Source organism: Tauraco erythrolophus, chromosome 28 (assembly GCF_009769465.1).
Source record: "Tauraco erythrolophus isolate bTauEry1 chromosome 28, bTauEry1.pri, whole genome shotgun sequence".
NCBI classification, from domain to species: Eukaryota; Metazoa; Chordata; class Aves; order Musophagiformes; family Musophagidae; genus Tauraco; species Tauraco erythrolophus.
In genome coordinates this window covers 5,926,342-5,952,580 of record NC_141492.1, presented here as the reverse complement: position 1 = coordinate 5,952,580, position 26,239 = coordinate 5,926,342, and the positions used below count along the sequence as shown (strand labels likewise).

At 49.1% G+C, this 26,239-nt stretch overlaps 1 protein-coding gene across 1 annotated transcript; it reads right to left on the bottom strand.

Moving 5' to 3' along the window:
• Positions 1 to 1,618: 1,618 nt before the first annotated feature.
• On the bottom strand, positions 1,619 to 17,990 carry LOC104375419 (uncharacterized protein KIAA1958-like). The gene is made up of 4 exons (XM_086627543.1): positions 17,939 to 17,990; positions 14,741 to 14,802; positions 6,379 to 7,579; positions 1,619 to 3,241 (listed from the first exon to the last, which is right to left on the bottom strand). Exons 1-4 carry the CDS (start codon positions 17,988 to 17,990, stop codon positions 2,397 to 2,399), a joined length of 2,160 nt encoding a protein of 719 aa, XP_086483669.1. The 3' UTR covers positions 1,619 to 2,396.
• Between the last annotated feature and the right edge of the window lie 8,249 nt (positions 17,991 to 26,239).

Sequence of the window (26,239 nt, the reverse complement as noted above, 5' to 3'; positions counted from 1 at the left end):
CAGAATAAACTTTCACCAGTGTTTTCATCCCGACCGCAGCCACAAACATTCCGTTCTCAGATGGCGCCTGGAACGGTTTTTGTAGGAGGTTAATGGGGCGTCTGCAGCTGAGCAGCGAGTCCGGTTTAACGGGACGCCGTTATTTAACGGGACGCCGTTATTTAACGGGACGCCGTTAACGCGCAGTGGAGTCGGAGGCTGAGCGCCCTTTTCCTCGCCACTCCAGGTTCCCGACCGGGATCTCTGAAAAGCCTTTTTTGCCGCAGAGGCAGCTCCTGGCAGCGCCTGCTACGGGCGATTTCCTAATTATTGGCAGGGAGGTTTGCGGTTTGAGCTGCTGCGACGCACCCTGGGACAGCCGCTCGGAATTCCCGACACCACGACGTCCGTGCTTTTACGACACGAAACTGTCCTCTGGCTGGTCTCTTTTGTGGGCAGCGCCGCAAGCCTCGGTGAGGGGCAGTTCAGCGTGTTCCACTCCCTTGTGTGCGGCACAATTAAGGAGAAATTTAGCTTAAAACTACCGTAAGACCCAAACCGACAGGATCCAGAGGAACCCCGTGCCCAAAGCGGCTTTCCCCGACACAGGGCCTTGGGCAGCGCAGGGTTTAGGGCCGGAGGGCGGCTCCCGCCCCTCGGGCTCTCTCCAGGGCCGCACGGATCTGTACACAGATCTTCCGCACACACGGTGCCACCGAATCCCGCTCTCGTTTGCCGTGCCGGCTCGGCAAAGCCTCCGAGCCCATCCCGGCCACCACGGCCCTGCTCGTGGCTCAGCCCCAGGTCTGGGCTGGGAAAGGCGCTGCTCCGGGCAGCCTGGGCCCAGGGGATCAGTGATCCTGGTGATGTGTTATTTCTGGGAGGTTTGCTCTCCAGTGCCGGCCACGGCAGGCTGGGGGCAGCTGCTTTCCTACCCCATGTTCAGGCTGTTCTTTCCTGGAGCCCCCCCAGAGAGGCAGGAGGTGCCCATGTGCTCATGGTGGGATGGAGCAAACACCGATGGCCAATTGTGCCACCTGGTTTGCACGGCAGCAGCCTTCCATGAAGGAGCTTTGGCGTGTGGACTAAGGAGATCAGTGCAGAGGAAAGAAAAGCCTGGCGTGATCTTTACCTGCAGGCGGGGTGGGGGAGGCCCTGCTCTGCTCTGGCTCCGGCTGCTGGGCACAGAGCTGTGTGCCCGGCTGGGCTCCACCTGGGCACTGCCGGGTCCTTCAGCTCCGGCCGTGGCAGCTGAAATGCCATCCATGTTTGATGGCATGAGGAAAGCTGGAAGATGGCCTTCAAGCATTTGATTGAGTTTGTCTTTGTTTTCTATGGCTCGTTAAGCATCTGTAAGTTATTTGGTGATATTAAATGTTGCTTGAACAGGACAGATTCTGGCAAAGGTCTGGCCACAAAGACCTCGTTAAGAAACCACGAGTGTGGGCTCTGTGGGACTTGAACAGCCCAAATCCTCGCTGGGGTCAGCGCTGCGACGCTGGGGAACAGCGGGCTCAGATCAGGAGCAATCTCAGCACGAGGTGAGAATGTGCTGGTGCTCCAGGAAACTGTGCCCTGCCAGCCTGCGGTCCGGGGCTTTGTCCGTGCCAGGCAGACAAACAGACCAGACAAACAGCACTGAATGAAACAGCCTTTTACTGGGTCACATCAACAGTTCAACCCAACAACTCGACTGGGCTGTAAGACAAGATATTGACTGAACGGGACTTGAACAGCTGAAAAACGCTGACGGCACCTACCGAAGTGTATTTCTGTATTCGGCACTCTGGGGAAGACACTTCCCATCAAACCTCCCAGTGCTGCCAGCCATTTCACATCACTTTTTGAAACACAGTCACAACTTCTTGAACCTACAAATAAATCTCTCGCTAAGAAAAACGACATAAACCTTGTTGAAAGCGTTCCCAAGAGCTATGGATTAGCAGTTGGCAAACATGGCATTTCATCGTCCTCCTTCCGGCTCAGAACCAACCGGTGTTACTTATCTCCTCACAACAGGCTTACGCTGTAGACTAAGCGCTGCTCACAAGAGCTCCCTAGTGCACTTGCCAAGGGGCTGGGCCACCGAGCCCCCTCCGTGTTAACATCTGCTGGTTTATCATGTCATTAATAATAGAGGAGAATATTAACGTGTTTTCCAAATGTGAAACCTAAGATTCTCACGTTTATTTAACTTACCGAACTATCCATCCCATTAACAGAAAGCACAATGGAAGTTTTTCACTTAACCTGAAAGCTGAGGAAATGCAAACGTGTAGATGTGGATGTCGTAAGGTGAAACTGCAGAGAAGGATGTTCTCCTCAACCTACGCTAAGTATCACCGCTTGAACCTTTCAAAGACTGCTTGGAAACACTCCCGTCAGAGAGTCGCCCAGTAGAAACTCAAGGGATACCTTTATTTCTTGGACTTTACAGATCCTCTGACTTGCTGGATAATGACTTTCAAGATCTTTTCCAGTTTGGCTTTTGCCAGAGACTTCCTGCAGTACCATATTTGGTCCCATATGGAGCACAGAGGCTTGGGAGCTAGATAAAGTGGATCGTAGTCATGAAGCATATCCAACGGCCTCCTCTTGGCGTAGTCCTTGTAATCCGCGACCGGACAGTGCTCTGGATTGTCAGGCTTGGCAAAGAGACGTGGACCCAACTCCTCTGTGTTTACCTCTGCGCTCAGATTGTCCTTCCACTCCAAGTACTCCAGCTCTCCCTCGCTCTTCTTTAGCACAAGCTGTCCCCAGTAGAGATTATGGCTCTGCCTGTGTGTACCCGCCCCAAACCCCCTGACGATGTTTGTCAACATGAGGTACAAGAAGGCCTGAGGGTGTGCCTTACTCAGAAGTCCACTCCTACGAAGACTTTCCACGTCTTCCTCTGTCAGGTTCTCCAAAATACTCCACTCTCCCTCCCTCTGTTTTTGGGATAGCTGCCGGTGCTTTAGTTTCAAGGCTTCCTGAGACGCTCTGAATTCCAACCCTTTAACCACACTGTACTCGTAGTTGTGATCCTTGAGGTATCTCTCTATGTTGCTCTGCAAGAAGTGCAAAGAACTGGCGGAAAAATCTGCGCCGTTCTGTCTCTTTGTAGAACTGTAGAACGAGGCTAAGTAATTGTCGAGGTCTTTGGGTGGCAGCTCATAGATCTCGCGCGTTTCAGAAGGGCAATGTAAAACCAGCCAGTCTTTGAAAATCTTTATATCAGCAGAGTTACGGCTTCTCTTTTTCTCCCACTTCTTCGACACATCTAAAAGACAAGAGCACAGCTTTGTGGGCAGTGAGAACTAACAAGGGGATCGGTGAAATACAAGGAGATGCAGAACAGTGTTCATTTGCCTTCTAAAAGTAATTCCGAGGTTACGGAACTTCCACAACCCCTTCCTTCAAAGCTTTGGTTTCGACCTGTGTTCCCAACCAGCCAGCCAGCACGCCCGGGCAGCGCCAGCCTGGAGAGGGGCAGGACGGCCTCCTGCTTGCTCCTTCTCACTGGGCTGTGAATCTGCACGCTACCATGCAGCTAAATTTAAGATGCCACTTTTTTGAGTTTAAATGAGAGAGAATGAGTTCCAACGAGGCTGACTCACTGACCGTGACTGTGGGGTGCACGTCTGGAAAGCACTGGTGCGATTCTACGGGCCTTCTCAGACAGTGACACAGGGCTGGAGACTGGGCCTGCCACTGGCGGCTCGGCGTGACGTTGGCCTTCACCCTGGCTGATTTTGGATTTGGCTCCGAGTGTGCTCATGGGATCACACTCGTGGGACCAGCCACGCCGGCCGTGGCCGCAGTCCTGAGCTGCAGTGCCGGCTCTGAAGCACAAGCAACCCCAAATGGACTTGATACACGTTCATCACTTTGCAATTACTCTGGCGTGTGTTTTACGGTGACTGCAGGTGCCAAACTCTGCTCTGTTAAAACAGATGAGAGTTGGCCTGTACGTGGATCTCGTGATCTGCCTCAGGACTGAGCAGCATCCCTTTCATATGCTCAAAGTGTTGTACAATATGATTTCCAGTATGCAAAATAGATTTCTTTACAAAAATCTCTTCAGGCAGGAGAACTCTCATTGTAAAATAAAAGCATTAACCAAAAGTTAGGGGTGGATAGTGAGGGAGAACAAAAAGGTAAGTAAAAGTATATACATATTTTTTAAAAAAATAAAAGGTTTGCCAGGATCTAGTTGGGTTCTCTCTCCAGTTGCTATGGCAATACCACATCTACCTAGTTCGATGTAGCATGAGAAATTAATTCTTTGGATTGCTGAAAAGCTCCATCTGCTCGCCTGTGGCTTTCCTAGCGCTGAAGAGGGGGATGTTGAAAAGGATTCTAGGGCCAACACCTAGAGATTCACCTTCTTGCACCGAGTCACTTCATACACGCTTGGTTGTTATCTTAAAACGCTGCGGCTGGACTGAGGTGGATTCTACTGATCCCTGTGCTGCTGTCTTGGGTTTTTTGCTTGTTTTGTTGCTGCCTGCTCTGTGTGAAGAGATGAATGGCTGTAAACCAATACGTGCAGTGGCCTTGCTTGAGCCATAAGCCATTTATCTTGGCAGAAACAGCCACTACACAGACATTCCCAGGTGAATTCCCAGTCCCTTCTGATGATATGTGTTGTCAGTTACAGAAATAGTCAAATAACATTCACAAAAAACCCAACTATGCCGGTTTGTGTGGTTGTGGTTCCGTAAGGAAAAGGAATGTCTGTGACCCTGAGCCCACTCAGGAATGCTAACGGTGCTTTAAGCGTACACCCACCGTGTTACAGCCAAACCTCAAAACACTATTGCAGTTCTCTCTCTTCTTCTGAAGGACACTGTCCAGTCCTCTGCCAGCAGAAACCTGCAGTCGGCTGTGGCTCTTCAGTGTTGCGGCTAGTTGCGAGATGTCACTATTTCAGCAGAGAAATAGGCACAAACGGTGCAGTGGGACGGGGGGCAGTGCGGTTACCGCCCTGCTCTGCAGCCAGGGAGGAGTTTGGGAGATGCGGTCGGTCGGGAAGCATCCTGCGAGGCCGCAGGGCAGTGCCGCAGCAGCTCTGCCAGGCTGGGTGCCCGATGTGCCACAGACAAGGCTGTGGGGCTCGACCACAACTGAGGGAAGAGAATTGGTTTTGGGGAATAAGAAATGGGATCCTCAACGGAGCGCGTGGACGTGAGACGCACGCTGTTGGGGGCTGCTCCGTGGTCAGACGGAGCCAAGGCGTCAAGCCACTGGATGGAAAGCAGATACTCTTACTCTTTGAATCAAGTTGTAAAAACTTGCCTCAATGTTTACAGCCAGACACCAGCAGACAAAAACACAGAACTGACTAGACAGCAGTTGGCTCGGAATTAATGTGCAACAGCACCTGCAGGCACTCAAATCATTACAAATGCAAATTTTGTGGCTTTGCTCTAACATCTTTAAAAACCTGGACATTTGCATTTTATGAGGTATTTAATCATTACAATAATTAATATATAAGTACCTGGCATTAAGGCTCCAGCGTATCAAACACATCTATCCTAAAATATCATCACTTATTAAATGAATTAAATGGCTTCCCCACTCCTTGCAAAGGACGCGCAGTCCTGACGGTGTCCACGCGTGGTACGTCGGCTGTTCCTCCTCGAGCAGAGGCTGTCTGCTCGGAGCAGGGTGGAACGGCCACAGCTGGGCTGCCAAAACCTCTGTCAAGAGCATATTCTTACGATGCAGCATCATTTAAAATATGCTCTGTGCATGGCTTAACCTTGGATTGAAAGTTCCCAGGTAAGCAGCGTATCTTGCAAGTTAATGTTCGGGTGATTACAACTCTCCTCACTCCAGCAGGATTCCAAGGATGGTGCGTATGAAAATCTTAAAATTCTTAAAGAGTTCAAAAGCAATTTGTTTAGCACATATAATTTAACATGCAGGATTGAAACTTTGCTCCCATTGCAATCTGGGATTTCTGCCACTGGCTTTGGTACGGCATGAGTTTCAGCCACAATTGCTCTGTTCCACTGCTTTAAAAGTTACTTCCTCTTGTCTTCCTCTCTCGAGACCCGAGCTCCCATCTCCGGCTCCAGTCTCTCACAGGGACTCTCTACAAGTACAGCCAACGCACTCTGTGGTGACAGTAGGTAAAATGCAAACCCCAGGCATTCAGACTGGGCCACAGCCACATTTGGGTGCCGCGGAGTTACCTGTCGGGGTGCTGACGGCTGAAGGCAGGAACCTTTTCAGGCCCGTTTAGCAGAAAGACAGTGCCCCAAATCAGAGGTGCTTACTTAGATGCTACAATAAAGATTTTGGCAGCTGTGTGAACTCACCCTCCTTTAATATTTTGGGAAAGTGCTTAAGAGAACACACCCACACACCCACAAACCCTTCCAGGAATAAAACTCCAGGCTCTCCTACCTGTGTTTGAAGACGCAGGCGGATGGTCTGTGTTCTTGCCCTCTGGACTCAGTGAGGCTGAAAGACGAGGCGCACGCCCAGATCCTGACGATTCACCCTCCTCAAAAGTGCTTCCAGTAACGTTCCCACTTAAGCCTATTCCTGGTGTGCCACGCTTGGGGAGGCTCTGTTGGAGGTGCTGCTGGACATCTACAGTGGCTTCAAACTCAAAGAACGTCATTGAGGTGGGTGACTCAAGTTGGGCCTTTGCTTCAGTGTTGGAAACAGGAACAGACTTTAAACATTCTTTTGGTACTGCTGGCCCAGAGGAATTTCTTACTCTAAAAGTTTCACTTATGGACTCTGCAGGATTAAGAGGACCTAAACTCGAGGAGCTGCTGTCCAGGCTCTCTTGATTGCTGACGGGGGATTTCAGAATGCAGGCAAGAGTTAGGGGTGGCATTCCTGGGGGGGTAAAGCCAGATGTTTGGGCAGCTGTTTGTTTTTTCAGTGCAGTCTTCTGACTGCGATGCATTTGCAAATCTACCTCGGCAGTTACACCTTGAACTGGTGCTTCTGACAGAACGTGCTGGTTGATTCTGTCTCCTTGGTCGTCTTCATCTGACACACGCTGGTCTTCATCAGAGAGGATTTGTAAATCATCATTGCTTTCTAGCTTCACCTTATGTCTGTCAGTTTTGACCTCACCACCAGACAGTGACAAGTACTGCTCTGCTCCAAAGCATGATTTCACGGATTTGCTATTTTTTATAATTTCTTCGGGTAATGGTTCATTATGTATTATGTAGACTATGTTGTCTCTCTGCTGAGTGACCCCTGGAGATCTGCTACATGACCCTGTGCTGGCAGCCTCTGCCTTTGCCCTCTTAAAAGATGGGGTCATCCTGAACCTCTTTTCATGTAAATTATCTTCCCTTGATGAAGCCTCAGAAGACGCTGACCTCTTTCTCATTTCTACAGTTTCATTCTCTTCTCTTCTTCTGACATACAGTTTTCCACATTGCCAGTGATACGCATGTCCAACTCCACATATCCACAGAACGGAATTGTCCTTGCTAGGATAACCCATGTTCTGTACAATTCCCAAGGCAGGGATTTGATTGCATATGGTCCCATGAGAGTGTGCCCAGGTCACAAGACTGGAAAGATCCACGTGAAGTGAACTGGCATCGCTGCACCTTCCATCACTGACCCTCTCATTCTGTAAAAATGCATTGGAGATAACTTACGTGACAGAGGATGTGCATAAAACAGCAGCCCTGGGGACTGTTTCTTGCCCCACCTCAATAGAGCAATAATTGTAGATCAGTGAATGCTCTAATGATTCTTTTTAAAAACCAATTTGTTCATTCTTTACAATAAATTTGTCCACTTTGAAGACCTGGAGGGTAGTTTGTGGGTGTGGTCCTGGAATGATGGCTTTATTCTAGATATAATTTATGTGTACCTGTGGGCTCTGAGTCCTGATCGAGTAGCTCAGCTTAAGAATTTATCACCCCTCAGCTGAGCAACAGCAGCTGTTCACGTGCGCGTCCTAAACCCGCACCCGAGCTGAGACTAAGACTCACTGAAGCACGCCAGCAGTGACCACCGCTCCGCTAACGGGGCGGTAACGTGCTGCAGTGCAGCTCTGTTTGCCAGGCTGAGCCCTGTGATCCAAGCGAGCTCGTACCCATGGACAATTCTGTACTCACGGAAAATAACAAGGGAAAGTGTCAGGAATCAGCTTCTCGGTCTCCCACCTCCCCACAGCCAACAGGGCTCACGCTTCTGTTACCTGTCAAATCCGCAGCACTACTTGCATCAAAGGGAAACGGGATATATGAAAAGTTGTTTGTGGGACGTTTTTCAGAAACGAAAAAATGGACCTTGCATCCATGTATCTAAAACTTGTTTTGAAAAAATCTCCAATTTTTAATGCTATAATTGATTCTGTTAGAAACAATCGTCTAGGGTATCATTGATGCCATAAAAGAATACTCACCATGCTGCTGTTTTCTATCTCACTGAGCCTTCTCTCAGGTGGAGATCAGTAAGTGACTGTTTGAATATTCTTTCTCTCTCAGAACCTAAAATAATCATCATACGTGTGTGTGTCTGTATGTATATGTGTGTGCACACATATACTGAAAAAAAATCTGGCTAGCAGATGCAACTAACATTTTCAATGCTCAGTCCAAAATAAATGCTACTGCAGAACATTTGCCTTCATTAAGGTGAGCTCCCATTGAGCTCCTATGAACTATATACAGAAAGCGTGACTTGTGTAAATATTTGCAGGATTAGCCTCTACAGCGTACCAATCAAAGTTGAAAATAAATATAAATATTGAACATGGAATTTTAAAAACCAGACTCTGTGGGATGCTCCTTTCAGCACTGGCACTCTGAACACAGGCTGTGGTTAGTGAACTTTACTTCTCCAAACAGCGAACTGCAGAAACAGAAGCACCAGAAACAGTGACGCTAGTTCAGATTCTGACATTATCTGACTTTTCAAATAGTAAAAAGAAGAGGTAGTTTCCCAACTAAAGAATTATTTGCATATGTAACTTATATTTACTAGAGGCTAAATCTGAAACTCTCCCCTCTGTTTTGAAACGTTCCCCGCAGTAGCCTAGACAGCCATCATGGCTTGTGCATGGCAGGCTGGAGGAGAACAACCGGTCACACGACTCACCGTCCGCACCCGTACCGCACGAGAGCCCAGCAGCCTGACGGCGCTACGGGCCACGCGCGCGCACGGACAGCTCGCAACGGCAGCCCTGCTCCAGGCAGCTCAGCCTATCCTTAACGAAAAGCTTTGCTTTGAGTGGTGGAGAAAGATGCCAGGCTGAAAACCCCGGGTGCAGGAATCTCATCTAAACTGGCTCTCTGCGCACCTCTGCCCAAACGCGCCGTGGTTTCCCAGTGCCCCTGGCAACTCTGATGGTGGGCATGTGCGTGTGGACAGACTCGGGGATCTGTTCCCCGAGCGCACCAGCGAAGCCGAGGGAAGCCTGTCAGTGCCCAGGCAGCAAACCGCCCTGCTGCAGGAGCCCTCCTGTGCACCAGCGGGCAGCGGCTGCGCCTCCGTGCGAGGCAGCGGGCACGGAGGGACCCGGGTGAGGCTGAGCCCCGCGTGGAGAAAGGGATGTCAGAGTGTGACCGGCTGGGCTGTCCAGGGGCAGGAAACAAACCAAAGTGAAGCATGCACCTCGGGAGACAGCTCAGGGAACCAAATGTCCCTGGCGAGGAGAAAAGCCCAGGTCAAACCTCTCGCAGCAGCTGTACTCCCCGCTGGGGAGTGACCAGTGGGCACTGGAACCGCTCCCGTGCGGGGTGAAACTGCTGTGTGGCAGCACGGCTCCGGAGGGCCCTTCGGCACGACGCTGGTATCCATCCATATGCTCCTTCTCACAGCTTCCTAATGATAGCACGGATAATTTTAGCCTAGAATGCTCTGCTGTTTGCACACGCCAGCCTGTGAAACACGCCGAGCGAGGGTTTCCAAAGAACTCCCTAACTGAAATCTGCTCCTTGCTTTAAACAAACAACGGGCCAAAAAACCCCGTTCCGAGGCAGCAAATGCGTTTTGGGCTCCTGACCTCTGTTAATCGAGGTGTTGTGTAGGATCCACTGTCCCTGTGATCTCACTCCGAACAACTCACCGAGACCAGGGCTGGAAGTCACCTCAAATCTAACCTGGCCGCAAGCCTCCTGAGGACGAGGACTTCACAGCCCGCTCCCGGGCCTCACTGTGCCTCAAAGCTGAACAGAATTTTATGGGAGAACTGGTTTTCCCCTTCTGAAGTCAAAGAAAGTTTTATTTTCAAGTTCAACCTGTGGAATTCCTCCCTAAAGGGCTGAGCTGCTCGGACAAACTAAAAGGAATTTTCATACCCATAACTTGGTGCTTACAGTTCGTGTGGGAAAAGGTACCAGCAAAGGAAGCTCTGCACGGTCATAAGGCCATGAAATTACTGACTTGGCAGATGAACATTTGATTGCTATCGCTGGCGTCTTGAAATGGAATGCTTTTATCCTTCCTTATCTCCAAGCACATGTCTTCCTTTTCCTGATCTCTTTGAAAGAAAGCCTTTTTTCTCTTGATAGTTCCAAATAAAGGCTCTAGTAATCAACTAAGGATACTTCTTCAGCCCATTCCAGCTCTCACATTCATATCAGATGAGAGTAGGTCCAAAGAAACTGCCAAGTGGACCGAGTCTGAATTTACAGTTACAACTGAGCAGAAAAAAAAAAAGAAACATGTATTTACCCACAAAGGCTGAACTGACACACTTCTCATCTCTTCGGTTAATAAAAATCCATCTTGATCATTGCCACATTTTTTACTTGCTTCCAACAAAACCAGGATGCTTGTGGGGGAGGGGTCTGGGGCTGGGGGTTGAGTTTTGTTTTCAAACCTTGTGTCTGGTTCAGTATCTGCCTGGCTGTGAGTGATGAAGCATTTTAATTATCTTTCCAGGAGAGACTCCCATCTGATAACAGACACCGTGCATGCGGGACCCACACCTTTGCGCAGAAAAACAGGACATTCCAAAGCTGTACGGTAAATGTTTTGATTTTTTTTTAACCCATAGGGAATTCAGTGCACTAACATAACCTATAGTTAAGTGATTTCATGTTTATTAGAGGGAAAAAGTTAAAAAAGAAAACCTGCCAGATTTTGCTTTTTCATGACTCTAATGCACACAGTAAGCTTTCAAGACGTCAGCACAGCATGTGCTTATTTTACCTCCGTATTCCAGAAAATGTGGCCAAGTAATTCCAAAGAAATCTACAGCATTTCAGTGGAGCCCTTGGAAGTCAAGGCTGACTAAAAGCATTGAAACGCTCACTCCCTTCTGAGACTTGTCTGTGTCTAGTTTCCGCCCTTGGGGGAAACAACACACTCAGCACTTTCTGAAAGCGATTCCCTCGGCAGGTCTGTGGGACACAGGTACCTGGGGTCACCGGGAAGGCAAAGATCTGAATCTTACTCTGCCCACAGTTCCGCCATTTCCGCAGACTCTGTGCAGCATCACGGTGTGCTGAGGGTTCTCCGAAACCCTCTGTGACACACACAGGCTTATCCAAGCAGGACAACTAAATAAAGAGACTAATTGTATAGGCAGTAAAAGTCCTTGAACCACTTTGCTCCTGTCCCTCCACCCTGTCGGAGCCCTACCCATGTCTCTCTTGTCTTCTCTTTCACAGATCAGAAACCTGAGGCACACACAAAACACGTACACATGAGAGCTTTGGCTTTTCAGCTCCAGATAAGACAGTGCAGGAAACTGGAACAATCTGCGTAGGAAAACAACAGGATACAGAACAGCAGTTCTTAAACTTGACTCCTGCCCCCTTCTCCCACCACGGACTGTGTGCTCCCGCTCACTTGAGAAACGCTTACTGGAGGTGGAGGGACACGGGACAGCCATAAAATAAATGCTCGTGTGGGAGGGGACGTATTGCCAGGGAGCTGCCAGGAACGCCGTGAAGGACACTGACGGGGGGACGTGGTGTCAGGGGCAGGAATGGGATGAAGCTGTACTTAAACACATCTGGTTGCAAGACGGGAGTTGAGAGCGGAGCAGAAGTAGCTCATGGCTGCCAAAAATCATTGAGCTTGTCCCACCACTTTTTAGCAAGGGCCTTTGGGGTGGATTAATCATTTCCCAGCACATCGTCTTTCCTGTTCCCTGCAATGTTTGTTCCTCTCCTCCCCCTCCCCTGTACAAGAGCCTTCTCAGCACCTCTTCAACTCTTTTCCTGCTTCACCACTCCTTCTACCAGTACCTCCGGCCCTGCTTGCAGAAATACAATCCCCAAGACATGTTCTGTACTTGCTACAGGGCGGCACTCCTCCATTTTGAGATGCTCCTAGAAAGTACTACCCAGTGTATCTGATGGAGGGCAGGGTCTAATTGCTCGCGCCAGCTCTGAGCAAGAGAAGGGAGACTGCTGTTAAATATTAGCCTATAGCACCACATTCCTTAAACAAGAGCAGTTTTGTTGAAAGAACTGAACACAATTTTTTTCATGAGTCCTAATTATCTCTTCTCTTGAGGGTCTGCGTTACAGAGCTGCTGTCCTTGTAACATAACTGTGAGCTCTAAATCAAGTCGTCTTAAAAGAGCTAATAAAAGCCACAGCCAGCTGGCAAAGGATTGCCTGGTCCAACAAACAGTAATCAACCACCAAGACCAGCTGTAGTAAAGGAAAAAATTAATTTAAAACCGTGAACATCTATAAATAGGTCCTAATATTCTATTTCCTCGGGAAGAAGCGGGAAGCTGAAATTAGTGAAGGGCAAATCTGTTATTTGGGCAGCAAATGCTACAACACCAGTAATAAAGTGTTAGTTACGCTGTTACCAGTGGTACTGGTGAGCAGCTTCACACGGGGGGGCAGTGCTGGCAGGGAGAGAGGGCCAGTGTTTTCTGTCAGTATTCTACATGCTGGCTGGTTTACTTTTCCTGGGATTTCTTTATTCTCAGCCCTGCGCTATGGATGAGTATCTAATTGTATCAGCACAGAACTGACTGTGGGAACTTACTTTGTTCCCCAGCAGCCGTTTGTACTAAAATGATTTTCCTTCACTTAATTAATGGCAGATTATGCCTGTTGGCAAGAAGGCACTTGTAGATGTGTTTGCAACTCTTCCAGTGGCTTCTCTCGCTATTTGCGGTGCTGTTCCTACAGCACAAGCTTCGCTGGTCACAGGATAACATCATCTCCTGCTGTAAAAACGATTTTTAATCTGCACAGTTTGTGGAGTTCGACTCCAACAGGCTCAAAAAGAAGACGGGAACGACGTAAAACTTGGGAGTCTTTTGTTCCCGTTTCCCACGGCCAGCCCCGGCGGCCGGAGCTCGCCGCCCCGGGAGCCGCAGCCCGGCCGCTCCCCGGCAGAGGGTGCTCGGCCGCCGGCAGCGCGGCCGTGGGAAACGGGAACAAAAAACTCCAAGTTCTACATCCCGCCGTGGGCCGGGACCCCGCAGCCCCATCGCCACCCCGCGCCAAAGCCCGGCCCCGACGGCGGCTGCGGAGCTGAACCGATCCCGCCGCTACCGCGGGGTCAGGGTCCTCCCGCAGCCATGCTGAGGCCGAAGGCCCCGTCCTTGTGCCGCCCAAGAGCCTTCGCGCCCGGAGCTGCGCGGAGCTGCGAAGCTCCGGGCATGGATGCGCTGGCCTCGCCACGTGCCAACTTCACGGGAAAAGCGTTATCGGAGCACGGAAAACACGGCATGAAACGGCGGGGCCGTAGCGCTGCCTTCCCCGCTCCGGCCCTGCCGCAGGATGAGGCTGTTCCTGCGCCTTCCGTTCTTTCCGGTTCTCTTCTGTTGACGGATTGTATTTATTTTTTTATACCAAATGGCAAAAATTAACATCCTGTTTAGCAGTTTGCTGAGGGAAGTTGCAAAACTTATTTGTTTAATGTTACCGTCAAAGCGTTTGCTGCACTTTTATGCGTTTCTGAGCAGCCTTTTAAAGTTTTAACGAAAATCATAGTGTGGCACACGCCGTTTTTTTCTACCGTCTGCTAAACTAACAGGAAATAACGAGAGCTGTAAGCCAAGTGTCAAACGTGGAGCTGCCGGTCGGGGCCTCTCATCCATCCCTGTGTCTGACCCGAGCCAAAACGCTCCTTCCCTCTGCCCCGCATCCCGCGTTACCCCTCCGCACACCGGAGGTGACGTGTCCCTTCCCAGCACGCTCTGCACGAAGCGCGGTGGAAATGTGTTCTGAAACAGTATTAGTGGTGACTCTGTGACTTGTAATTAGACGTTATTGTTCTCAGCGAGACAATGTAAAAACCCACGTTTTACACTGCAGAACAATTCTAAGGACTGACACCTCAACTCCTTCCCAGCTGGAGGATCTCCCCTTTTCAGCAGCGCTCCAAACCCGGCCGGCTCGGGCCGGGGTGCAGCACCGGCCACAGGAGCTCGCTCGCGTTTGTACAAATGTTTCGGAGGTTTGCTCAGGGTGTGATGTGAGTGGCTCCTGGAGGAGAAATAACTTTGTTGGTAAACGAGGAACTTTCAGAGGAGGGAATGTTCCCTCTGTGGGATCACTTTTTACACTTTTTGCTGGGGTCTCTCAGGCAGACACAGGCGCCCGCAGCTGGCACGGGGAGAGAAGAGGGAAACCCAGGGTGTGGTGCCCACAAAAAGGACAGATGCTGGTCCCTCACAAAACCCGTCTCACCAAGCAGCACCCAGGCTGTTTGGCCACAGGCAGATTGGCTAGTTCATGGGATCTGGCCATGCTGATAGGACATTTGGGAGCCCTGCAGGCTTCCCACCTTTGGAGCCTTTGCTCCTATTTCATTTTCTACTGTTGTCCTTGTTTTGAAGTGCCACTCACACCCTTACCTCCTCCAGGGTCACGCAAGACACTTCAGGAAGCCTCCCACGGCAGTCTGTAGGACAAGGATCTCACCAGCACCTGGGGGACAGCCTAGGAAAGGAGGGAGAGAGAAGGTATCAGTTTCTTAGAAAAGTGATCTTAAAGCAACCTGAAAATCCCCTGCGTGGGATGGAAGCAATAAGCAACAGGCTCTGCCCTGCGACCCGAGTCTGCAGTCAATTTTTACAGGTTCTGAATGGCAGCTGGAGGCCGGAGCTGGGATCTGGGATTGGCACTGTCTGTAGAGGCACCGGTGAGAGGCAGTGGCTCCCAGTTTGTCTCCCGCTTCTTGAGTGCTGCATTCAGCAGGAGCTGAGCACCTCACAGATGAAAAATACCACAGATGGATGGCATCTTGCCTCTTGGAGAGGCAGCAAAACCCAGCATTGGCACACCTAGCCACTAATTTGGAAAGGAAAAATACACTCTGGCGTAGCACACGTAAGAGGGTGCCAACCCTGGTCCTACAGCAGCGATAACATGCTTTCCAAAGCATGAGCAAGAGCAAACAATGAAGCCCACTCTAGAGACTGAAGCAAAACTGGAGCCAACAGTGGGTTTGGATCTGAAGTTCTCGGCTGAAACCGCCCTGAGCGCACAAAAGGCACTTCTGAAAATACCCTTCGGAAGCTCTCTCCAAGCCTGCACCACAAACCCAGCTGGCTCTCACTGCATCTGCCCGTGGATGCCCTCAGACAACCGAGGCATCAGTGAACGTGCCTTGGAAAATGCCCTGGGCCGCGGGCTGCCTGATGCCCGAACGGGCACCCCAGAATGGCCATGGGCGCATGGCCGAGCCCTCTGGAACACGTCCGCTGTCAGAGGACGGGGTCACAGCCACAGCCAGGCCGCTCTGTTCACTTAAAATCCTTTTTGTTCCTGTGGTGGCCACGTGTACTTCAGTCCTCATGACAAAACTTATGAGGGAAGAACCTTGCTAGATGACTTCTAGCTGTTGCAGAAGCAACTGGTCAACTTGCAGTATGAAGTTAAGTATTTTCTCAATAAATGAAGTATCAGTTGCATATTTTTTAAGCCCTGACCTTAAAGCAAGGAAATTTAGCTGAGGGTGCCACTCTGAAGTAAACTTAGCTCTGTAGGACAACTGTTTCAGTGCATGAAAATCGTCCTGTTGGCCGTGCGTGCTTGCAGCACATGAAGAGCAGGGAGTAACTCAGCGACAGACCTCCAGCATTTAAGAAGTGCCACTGGTTCTGTCCTTCCTAACGAGCCCGATCCAATCGTTAGGAGTCTCTTTTGTACAGTGTCAATGCTGTGTTTTTAACAAGAACATGTAGGAACTAAATGGTGTGTAGAAAATGAAGGGGGTGTGTGCAGACCAGGTAGCTGTGCACAAAACTGACGGTTCTGCAGACAAGGAGCCTTCTGTGTCTCGGCGTTCCGGCGCACCCATCCCGGCCCCGTGGCCAACACGAAGCGCCCCTCGCGCGGCACTCTCTGTCATCGCCCTGGGCATTCGCTGCCCTGGTATCTGAGCGTCTCACCAAATTAAATATTAAACATTCTAAAGGATATTGTATTTCTTTTGTTCCTTTGGCAACTGAGACCTTGAGTGCTCTCGGCTCTCCTGACTTCACGCTTTGCAGGTTCATGTCTTAATGTTCCTTTAACACTTAACGTCATACTCCCGAGTTCCTCCTACACACTCACGTCCGTTACACAGAAAACTTGGTGTACAATTGGCTAGACAAGTAGAGAGCTATTTAACGAGCCGTTTTCTCATCAGCACCCAGGCACCGACAAGGACGAGAAGTGCTGAGGGGAAGAGGGACGGGCGGCGCGGCAGGGCTGGCCCGACAGGAAGCCGCGTTTATTCTTAGCACCACGGGCCACCCCAAACCCTGCCACTGACCACCACGACAGCTCCTGCACTGGCCCAGGGTCACACGAGCTCAGGGGCCGCCTGTAGCTATATAAATAATATCTAAAAGTGGTCAGTCTCCATATTAAAACACCAGTTCTGGGATACTGGACGTAGGCCACTGTTTCTTTCCATACGCTTCCATCTAGTCTGATGAAACAAGAGCAGCTCTGGTTTTGAGTCTGAAATCGGAACGTGACATTTCTTAGCATTTTCACCATCTGAAGCATAAGCAAGTCCTCGCACCGCAGAAGCCCCGTAGCTTTGGGACAAGGCTTCCCTGCACTGCTTCCATTGCCTAACACCCTTCAGGAACATACGGGCCGGCAAACAGAAGACGTCCGCTGCGTAATTATGGCACTGACAAACCAATTGAACCGCAGCAGCTGCCGCTGGGGAGATTTCATTCATTCCCAGTATTGCCTTTTAAACTTAAGTGGGCACTGGAACAAACACATCTTTGATCCAAGTAGGAAATCATTTGGAGCTTTGTGTTTAATAGAGCTGGAGCCCTGGGAAAATGATGCCTTTCTTAGGCTGTATGACAACGCGGGCCTCATGGCAGGCACGCAGCGCTTCGATGTGTCAGTCCTCTTACTTTCTCACATGTATTTGGACACATTTGTTCTTGAATCAGTACGGAAACAAGGACTTAATTCAGCTGCGCTGCTGAAGCGCCAATGAACTGCGTGCATGACATCAAGAGAAGTATGTGGGAAGGGGAAGAGGGAGCTCGATTTTGGCAGTTCCAAACTAGAGCTGGTACGTCTCTGCATTTCTGTCCTTGTGCTACTTCGTGCCATTTTGGGGTCACTCGTTTCTCCCTATCTCCAGGGGAGGTACTGTGCTGATCAGGATGCTGCTTATGCAATTACAGAGGCATACACATGGCCAATATTGTGCTGTACACACACACCTGCTTACGTACATCTCTGTGTGTGCATTCACCTTCAGATCACAGGACATCTCTTCTAACAGTACCCAGCCGATGTAATTTAATGAAAAATACCTGTCAAAAAGCCATGTGAAGAATCCAGTGAGGATATGTGTCGGTGTGCTCCAGGCGTGCACATTATAACCTGCAAGATTAGAATAAATCCTGCTCTGGATGGAGGCCGTGAGGAGGGGGCAGTGGTGCGGTGCCAGCTGCTCAACGTGGGGTTTCTCTCTCCTGCTGCATGTGAGTTGTGGTGCTACTGTATGAGGTGATCCGCGCGAGGCCTGATTGTAATTCAGAACAATTACAGAACAGAGCAATACCTACTCAGACCTGAGCACATACCCAGGCACGGTATGGGGATATTCTTAAAGGACATCAGCCGTTCCTCGTGCATCACCGTAACGAAGACTGACGCCTTACACTGAGGCAAAAGTCGACATATCTTTGCAAACTTCGCAACAGTAAGCTTACTAAGAAAGCAGTAAGATCCATAAAATATTCAGTAATGATTAATGGAAAGTAATCACTGAAAACTCCTAATTCCTTCATCTGCAGGAGTTCACTGACTTTGGTTTGGCAATACAGTGGAAGAAGCTGTCTGTGTTTTCTTCCTAAAGAGACAGCGTTGGGAGTATATTCTAAAATATCATCGTGCTGTTATTTTTTAAAAACTGTTCCCCTAGCTCTTTCAGAAACTACTTAAATGCTTCGTTTCTTAGAAGGCTGCTTTAGAACAGCAAGTAAGAGAGCTCCCAACAAAACCACTTTATCTTATTCGCTGGTGGAGGTAATTGTAAACATTATCAATCTAAATATTACTCTTAGTTGCAAACAATTATATCAACTGAGAAATGGAAGCTGGCTCACACACAGCAAAAGCCAAGGTGCTTACAGTAAGAGAGCAAGCAGCTTGCAGACGTACGCATCTCATGGAGAACTTCTGGATGCTCTGCTTGTGTCTCTCTACCTCTTTTAGGGTCTCTTTTTTCATTTAAATGAACTGTGCTCAGACTGTGAGGTTCCCCTGTCTGGAGTCATCTGGCATCTGTGCAAAACCCATTTAAATGGCAGGTGCAACGGGAGACAACCTGAGGACGGGGGTGATGAGCTGGCGTTTCAGCGAACAGTACCTCCCCTGACAGGTGGGCGATGGAGAAGCGCAGAAATAATGCATGAGTCCAGGTCGGCCTCTTACGGCGCTGCTCACCTGGTTGCTGCCGTTTCCTCTACCATTGATCTCTCTTACCCTGTCAGCTGCACGGCTGGAAGGATTTACTGTGATGCAGCAGCCCGGTAACGGACTGGGGAAAACAGGTTACTGGTGTGCTTGCGGGAGAGATGGGCACAAGGGTGTTCCACTTCTGTGCGTCACCCAGAGCCCCCAAGGGTCCAGCGTGAGCCCCCTTTGAAACCCTGCCTGCTGAGCCATCAAGACCACTTAAGTGGTTTACCAGGAAACTGGCACCATCATTAGAGGGTAATAAAATAAAATCATTGTAAGCAAATGAAAGAGCATTCCGGCCCCTTTCTGAGCAGATTTGTAGCAGGGAAAGCGACTGAACTGCACTAATCTTTCATTGCAAAAAACACCCGGAATAACAAGAAAAGAAACGTAGAACTGCAGCTACGGAGAGAACAGAAATCGTGTTTATTTCTTTGCTCTGGGACAGCACGGGGAGATGTGCCTGTAAGGAGGGTTGTTTGTATAAATAAATGTTCATTCTTGGCAGTGGAATGCAAACTATGCTGAAGGGCTGGAAACAGACCACTTGGTAACGCTGAGGCCAGAGCAAGGGAGAGATGAAGCGAGGTTGTGGGGAGGAAATTCACATTCATTTTTAGCAACTTGGAGAGTTTCTCAAGCGTGTTTGACATTTTTAATTATGCTGATGTAGAGCCTATTCCAAGGACAAAAGAAGTCAGGATTACAGGATAAACAACTAGGAAATTTCATAGCAGCCGGCCAGGGGTGGTGCTGCCTGTGGCTCCGAGACTTTGCTGAAACACGGCATCATCTTTCATACTTTCTAGACAAACGGAATCTGAATGTCTTGCAAAACCTTCCCCTCGGTCAGGGGACGCAGGTCATGGCCTTACAAACTCTTACTGAAGGTGCATTTTTTGATGGCCCACATAGACAGGAAAGAGATCAGCCTGAACGGCTTTTCCTGCGAGGCTTCCTGAGAGGGCAGGAAACAATCGGCCTATGTTTGTACCAAGTGTCTCAGAATCCGTAACTTTACAATGCAGAGCAAAACCAAAATTTCTCACGGAGAATAATTCAGCTCTACGGCATCAAATCACAGAGCCATGGCCTGTTTGTTTGCCACGCTCAGAACATCCTGCATCGTGACCACGGCATCTCACCCTACGTGTGTACAGCTGGAAAAGAGCATGACCCGCTCGCTCACCCACCTTCCTTCCCAAAGAATCTGCAAACACCTGTACCTACGCTTTGGCTTCTGTGTCGAGGGTGACGGATATGGCATTGGAACGGCAAGAGCAGAGATGTTTCAGGAGGGTTTTGAACGCACACCTGCCCTGCTCGCCCAACACCCCGCGTCGGGTGCCAACCCCAGGGCTGCTACAGGCATCCTACCTCGAGCAGCCTTGAAGAGGAACTCGCATTCTCTTGGAGATAATGGAAAGTCACAGAGGAGGTATCCAGCTTTGGGGCATGAATAAATCATTATGGGTATGAATTATTCAGTGATCATCCCTGACATGGGTTACACTCAGACACAAGAGGCAGTATCCCTATTGTGGGGGTTTTCTTCCCAAACATTACAGGTGTGTGACAGGCTAATGAATCTCAATATTCAAATGAAATGATGGGAAATAAAACTAAAAGAATAATTTAAAAAATAGCAGTAGGAAGCTGCTTGAAAGAGTTGAGCTACCTCAGGCTGACATTACAATGGCCAGACAAGCCCTTAACTCGGTGGCGCTGCTGAAGCCAGCTGTCCACAACAGCGGGACTCATCCTGCGAAGGACGATAAATAGTGGCTCAGGAAACTGGAAACATAAGTTGGAGGAAAGAGCTGGAATTATGGGCACAGAATCAATACAGAGGGTGACCAAGTCTCCTAGTAACCCCTGTCTAACACAAAAGCCAACATGGGTATTACCTGCATTCCTCAAATGCCCATATGCAATCTCGGTAGCACCTGCTCAGGTAATTCAGAGTTTCTGGGCTTGCAGACGTGTTGCAAGATCAGCATCTTTGCCCTGTGGCGCTTTTTAAACATTCCATTTATTAAGAGCTGAAATGGGTTTAATTAAGTGAAGAATTGGGTTGCAGTGACAGGAAGGACGGCACTGTTAGATTTGTATCGCTGTAATTTTAATTCCACACCCCAAACTCACAGACCCTATGGCCAGGTAAGCAGGGGTGAGCCACGATCCCTGAGCAACACACGCTGACAGTTTATTATCCTAGAAGGCTGCAGCGAAGAGTTGCAGTTGTGGTGTAAGCTGCAGGGAGTATAATCAAACCATACATTAATCCACACCACTCCAACACAGACTGGGAGGAAAAGAAAAAAGTCCCGTCTTCAATAGGCAGGAAATGGCTGGTTCATCCTTCACAGGAAATGAGTCACCCGAAAGCACGGCAAGGAGCAAGGAGACAGGGAAGTTCTGAAATAACACGGATTGATAACAACAGAATTCATGTACGGATAGGTCTGTCATTTTGATTAGAAAGAAGGAAAGAAACATAAAATACGAGCTGTTGTGATTCTATTTAAAATTGCAAGTTGCTGTAACGACTTGCGGCACAACAGACACCTGCGGATAGAGCCTGGCGGTGCTGTGAAAGGTGAAATCAGAACGTGCAAGAGCAACTCCAGTAACAGTTCCAAGTGCTTTTCAACTTTGTCCCTGGAAGGGCGGCTCCGAATTGCCGCAGTGGCACAGCTGCCATAAAAATCCAGCCTAGGGAACTGGTAAGCTGGCTTGCAGCATTTACTTCTATTTAATACCGAAGGCCCATTAAGCTCAATTCCGAACCGATTTATCTATCAATTAACGACTGGTACACTTTTTGATAATACTTTGTGCTGTCAAACCCTTTGGAGCAGTGGAAAAAAGACTCGCCTTGCTCACGATGTATCCTGTTTGTAAAGCCACGGACCTGCAGTTACGGCATGAACTTTTCCCAAGCACTGGAGCTAACACAGCCGGCTCTCCAGCCATCCTCCACCTACCCACTCCTCTTCCTCCAGCAGCCCCAGCTGTGTAGCTTATGACTTCCACCCGTGATACGTCTGGTTGTTTTCCTTCCCCCTTCCCCGGGCACGCAGAGCAAGAGGATTCCGGTGCTCCCAGGAGCTCCGGGCTGCGTGTGAAGCCACTGCCCGATCAGGAGCCACACGCATCACTGCGTTGGACGGACAGACACAGCCGTGAGTCTGCTCCGTCCCTCCAGCTCTGGGCTAACCATCTCCAGAGCTGTGATGTGGCATCATGAGTGAGGCACGAAAGAATGTTCTGGCATCCTAAGATGTTGCTCGAGCTGCAAATACTCTTTCAGACAAAACAGCCGTGTTAACTGAAGGGGCTTTAAAAAAAAATAAAAGCAACAAGAAGAAGCAAAAGCATTTGAAACCCCCTGCCCCTCAGGTTTCTTTGGACGGTACTGATAGCACAAGTTCTGTACGGAGCAGTTTCCTGGTTTAGGATCTTGCAGGGCACTGTGAGTAGTGGGGGAGGCGGGGAAATGCAGGAAAACAATTGTCATTAAAACCAGTACCTAGGATATATGATCACGACAGTAGTGGGGGGGCCTGAACAGAGGCCGTACGTTAGGAGTGTTCTTGTTTCCAAGTCACTGATAGTAACATGGGGTGGGAGAGGAAGGAGAAGAACTGTGCTAGTTTGCAAAGCGACATAGTAATACAGGCTTCAGAGCTATTTTAAAAATACAAAGGAAAAAAGGCAGGAAAAGGGTCTTTTTTTGTTTCAGAGTCTTTCTTCCCTGCATGGTAAATTAAATTCAAAGAGATAACGTAGGCAGGAAGGGCTGAAAAAGAGAAAACCCGGGTGTGTCCCGCCAAGGCTGCTCTGGCGAGTGAGTAACCGGAGCCCGGGGCAGGGTGGGACCGTTTTGCTGGACTGCACAAAAGAAGCTGATTCATATTTTTTCCCTTTTCTCTCCTCTTTTTTTTTTTTTTTTTTCACACGGCCATTTTCATGTGGGTTTCTTTTTGAAAACAAACAAAAAGATATACAGAGGCAGGTCTTTCTCCCAGGAGTTTTTTTTGTATAAAGCGTTATTTTGTTCTTCAGTGCATTTTCCTGTTTGGCCCAGAGAAAGACTGTGCAATATCCAATAGTATTATCAGCCAGTTTGCTACCACAGTATCTGAAAAGATGCTGTCTACAAAATTTTGTTACTATTACAGGAAAACGTCTGATAAATGTTGCACAATCAGCATTTCTGCTGAAGTATGGAAAATCTGAGTGAGCTTGCACCAACCTTAAAAGAGACTTTTAAGTTAGACCACAAGTACACAGGAGAGGTCTTTGAAAAGTAATAATTCTTTGATGGCATCCACCTGTGTTTGCTTTTCCCAAGATACCTGAAAAGCAGCTGAGACATCTGCACATGCAATAAGCCAATGTCAATAGCCACTGGAAAAGCAGATACTGCTCTTACTGGTGATCTGCATCCAGCATTAATGGTTTTTTTTCAAAGTCTTTTTGTCACGTTCAGGGGTACCTTTCTTTAGGGTATGCTTCTTTACGATGGACTGAAATATCCCATATTTAAAAAAAGAAGAGTGATCCTGTCTCCATACCATCCTCTACTATGGAGGGATTTCTTACTTACAGGATAGAAACCAGATTATTCTGAAGGGAAGATAAATTGAAACACCTCCATGGAAATACAGCTTAAAACAGGCATAGCTCAAGAAAGTGCGTTGTGGCTTGTGAGATGGGAGTTAAATTCCTGCTCTGCTTTGACCAGTCACTCTCTCTCTCTGGCTGTCAGCTCAGCAACTCTGAAGTGGATCGCATAATCCCATCATTTGCCCATTCTTTGCCTTATCTCAGTTGTAAATCTCTTATCTGTGGCAAAAGCTGAGCCTTTCATATGCGGGGAGGTGAAAAAGTCATCACGAGGAAGACATACAGCCTTCATCGCTGAGACCCCTACTCATGACCACCAGGAGACACTGCGCACGCGCAACTGGGGGGGAGGGTTAGGGGTGGAGACTATGGAGATGACTTCTCTGAGCTCATTGTAATAAGACCACCTTTTCTCCGAAATAATTAAGAATATGTATTAGTAAAAGAAATATAAACCAGAAATAGGAACTATACGGTGTGCGTCTTGGTGGAGCAGAGACTCCCGGCGCACCCAGCGCTATTTGCTTGCTTTTAGTCGCCTAATAAATTGCACACTTTAATTGGAGTTGTTTGGGACTCACTCATTTATCACATGCAGTATCTAGTAAAATAACTGGTTTCAGAGGGGGCCTTTAGTCGCCTGCTGCAAAAGGCAAGAACATTTTCTCCATTTTAAACTTCACTGCTGGAACAAGGGCCCAACGGCTGAGGAGCCCAGCAGATACGGAAGACAGGAGCCCAACAGCCCAGAGAACAGACAGGAACCCAAACCAAAGATACGGAAATCAGAGCTACCAGTGAAAACTTTTGCATTTCCCAAATGGTGACAAGAGTGAGGCGTTAAGCCAATGCCTGGTCCTGGCCACCAAAATATCTGAGCACTGCCCCACTCTCTGAGGTAAGGTATGTGGCCGTAGGAACCAACACAGTCATACGTGTTTGGCAGAAACAGACGGTTTAACTTTTTTTTCCTTCCCCCATATTCATTTGTCTAGTGTACACTTCAGACAGAAACGAGAACACAAAATGCGTGTCTGTACCTGTCGAAGTTACCTGACGTTAAGCAGAAATGCTGCCCAAGGATAAGACTCTGAATTTCATTTGCATTACCTTTTTAAAATCTTTTTCTGAACCTTCACATGTGTACGCCTGACAGTGCTGTGTTACAGCTCAGGTGCCTCCATCAGTGGCACTGATCTGTATTAGCATTTTACTGTTTGCCACTGACAAAAGAGGTGGGTTGGCAGAATTGTACAAATGTTTTCACAAAAACGTCAGAAGTGGGTGTGCTGGTGAGGTACGAAGGATCCTTTCTACAGTAAGATCAGTATTACGTTGCCTAGAAACTCTCAAAACAGGGTTGCAGCTAATTAAGTTAAGATCAATGTGGACTGGACATTTGATACCTGATTCGATGCCACACCAGGGACTCGCGGCGAGGTCTGGGACAATTAATTCTTGTGCTGCAGTCAACAGACAGGGTTATGACAAGTGAGGCAAAGAAAATGAGTAATTGCTAGTAGAATTCCCAGTGAGCAAATATTGTCTGTATTTAAACAGAGTCACGCAGCACTTCATCTCTGGAAGCAAAGTGTTTTACAGAGCAATGTCAGTGGAGAGGAACCAGCGACGTGCTGGCGGGCAGGACAACCGTAAGACATGCTCGTCCATCGGGATCCCGGTGCTCACGTGCCCGTTCCTGCGCAGGAACAAAGCAAACACACCGGCACCAACTACAGCAGGAACCGGGCAGACACTCAGTTCTCCTGTGTATTTTTTAGGGGCCTTAATGTTGCGGCACATGAACGAGCTCAACAATCGTCTTGCAGGGAGCCACAGGAGATATTTAACACCAGTACATCTGCTTTAGTAGGGTTAAATTTACTACAGATGGCCCAGCACCTGAAAAGGAAATCTTTTAGAGGTTTGAAAATCCCGAAAGATAGGAAATCTGTGGATTTTACCAGAACCTCTGCAGAAATAAGGCCTACAGGCAACGACACACATTAAGAGTGAAACAAGCTTATCTAATCAACCACTGAGGTCCACCTGACTGGAAAAAGAGCTGTTTTGGTCAGCAAACGGTGTCAGGACTGTAACTTAGGCGAAATCTTACCCTGATGGCTGAGCAGAGCAGGTGGGGGTTAGTCTTACCTCACGGGTTCTCTCTCTCTCCCACCCACTGCGTAATCTTTATCCTTGAGACACTAACTGCAGTTAAACAGACTTTACCCTATATCTTAAATAAAACTTGCAAGTACTGTCCAGCGCCATTAAAAGCCCCCAGACTGGCAGGGCTAAATAATTAACCTGATTTCGGCGAGGCGCCCGCTCTCCCTTACTCGAGATGGCCACGGACAGGAGCGCGCGGCTTCCCTGCCCGTAGCCAACATGGCGGCGGCGGCTGGGCCGCTCCCGCAGGCCCCGGCGCGCGCGGCGGGTGACAACACAGCGCGCGCGGCGGGGGCCCTTGCCCGTATCCAAGATGGCGCCCAACGCGGTTATCCCATGCTCTGCCCCCAATCAAGATGGTGGATCTGTGTGGCATTTCGGCATCCTTCCCGCTCTCAAGATGGCTCCTCCCAGCCGCCTCCCTTCGCCTACCGAATGGCGCCGCGCACCGGCGCTTTGCACCGCCCCTCATCCCGCCTGCAGCCAATAGGCTTCGCGAGGGGCGCCAGGGAGCCAACCCTCGGAGGCGGGCGGTCCCCGCCCCTGCCATCAAGATGACATCTCCGATAGCCACTGGGGTGCTGGCGCGGGTGAGGCGGGCCGGGCGGCGCCGCCAT

What these genes read in the sequence shown, in the direction of transcription:
- LOC104375419 (XM_086627543.1), bottom strand. Translation starts at nt 17,990, where the DNA reads ATGCACGAGGAACGGCTGATGTCCTTTAAGAATATCCCCATACCGTGC. An exon ending in TATCCCCATACCGTGCCTGG is followed by an intron (nt 14,803 to 17,938) that starts GTATGTGCTCAG and finishes GGTGCTGGTGAG; the next exon opens with ATCCTTGTCCTACAGACTGC. An exon ending in GCCTGCGTCTTCAAACACAG is followed by an intron (nt 3,242 to 6,378) that starts GTAGGAGAGCCT and finishes CTTGTCTTTTAG; the next exon opens with ATGTGTCGAAGAAGTGGGAG.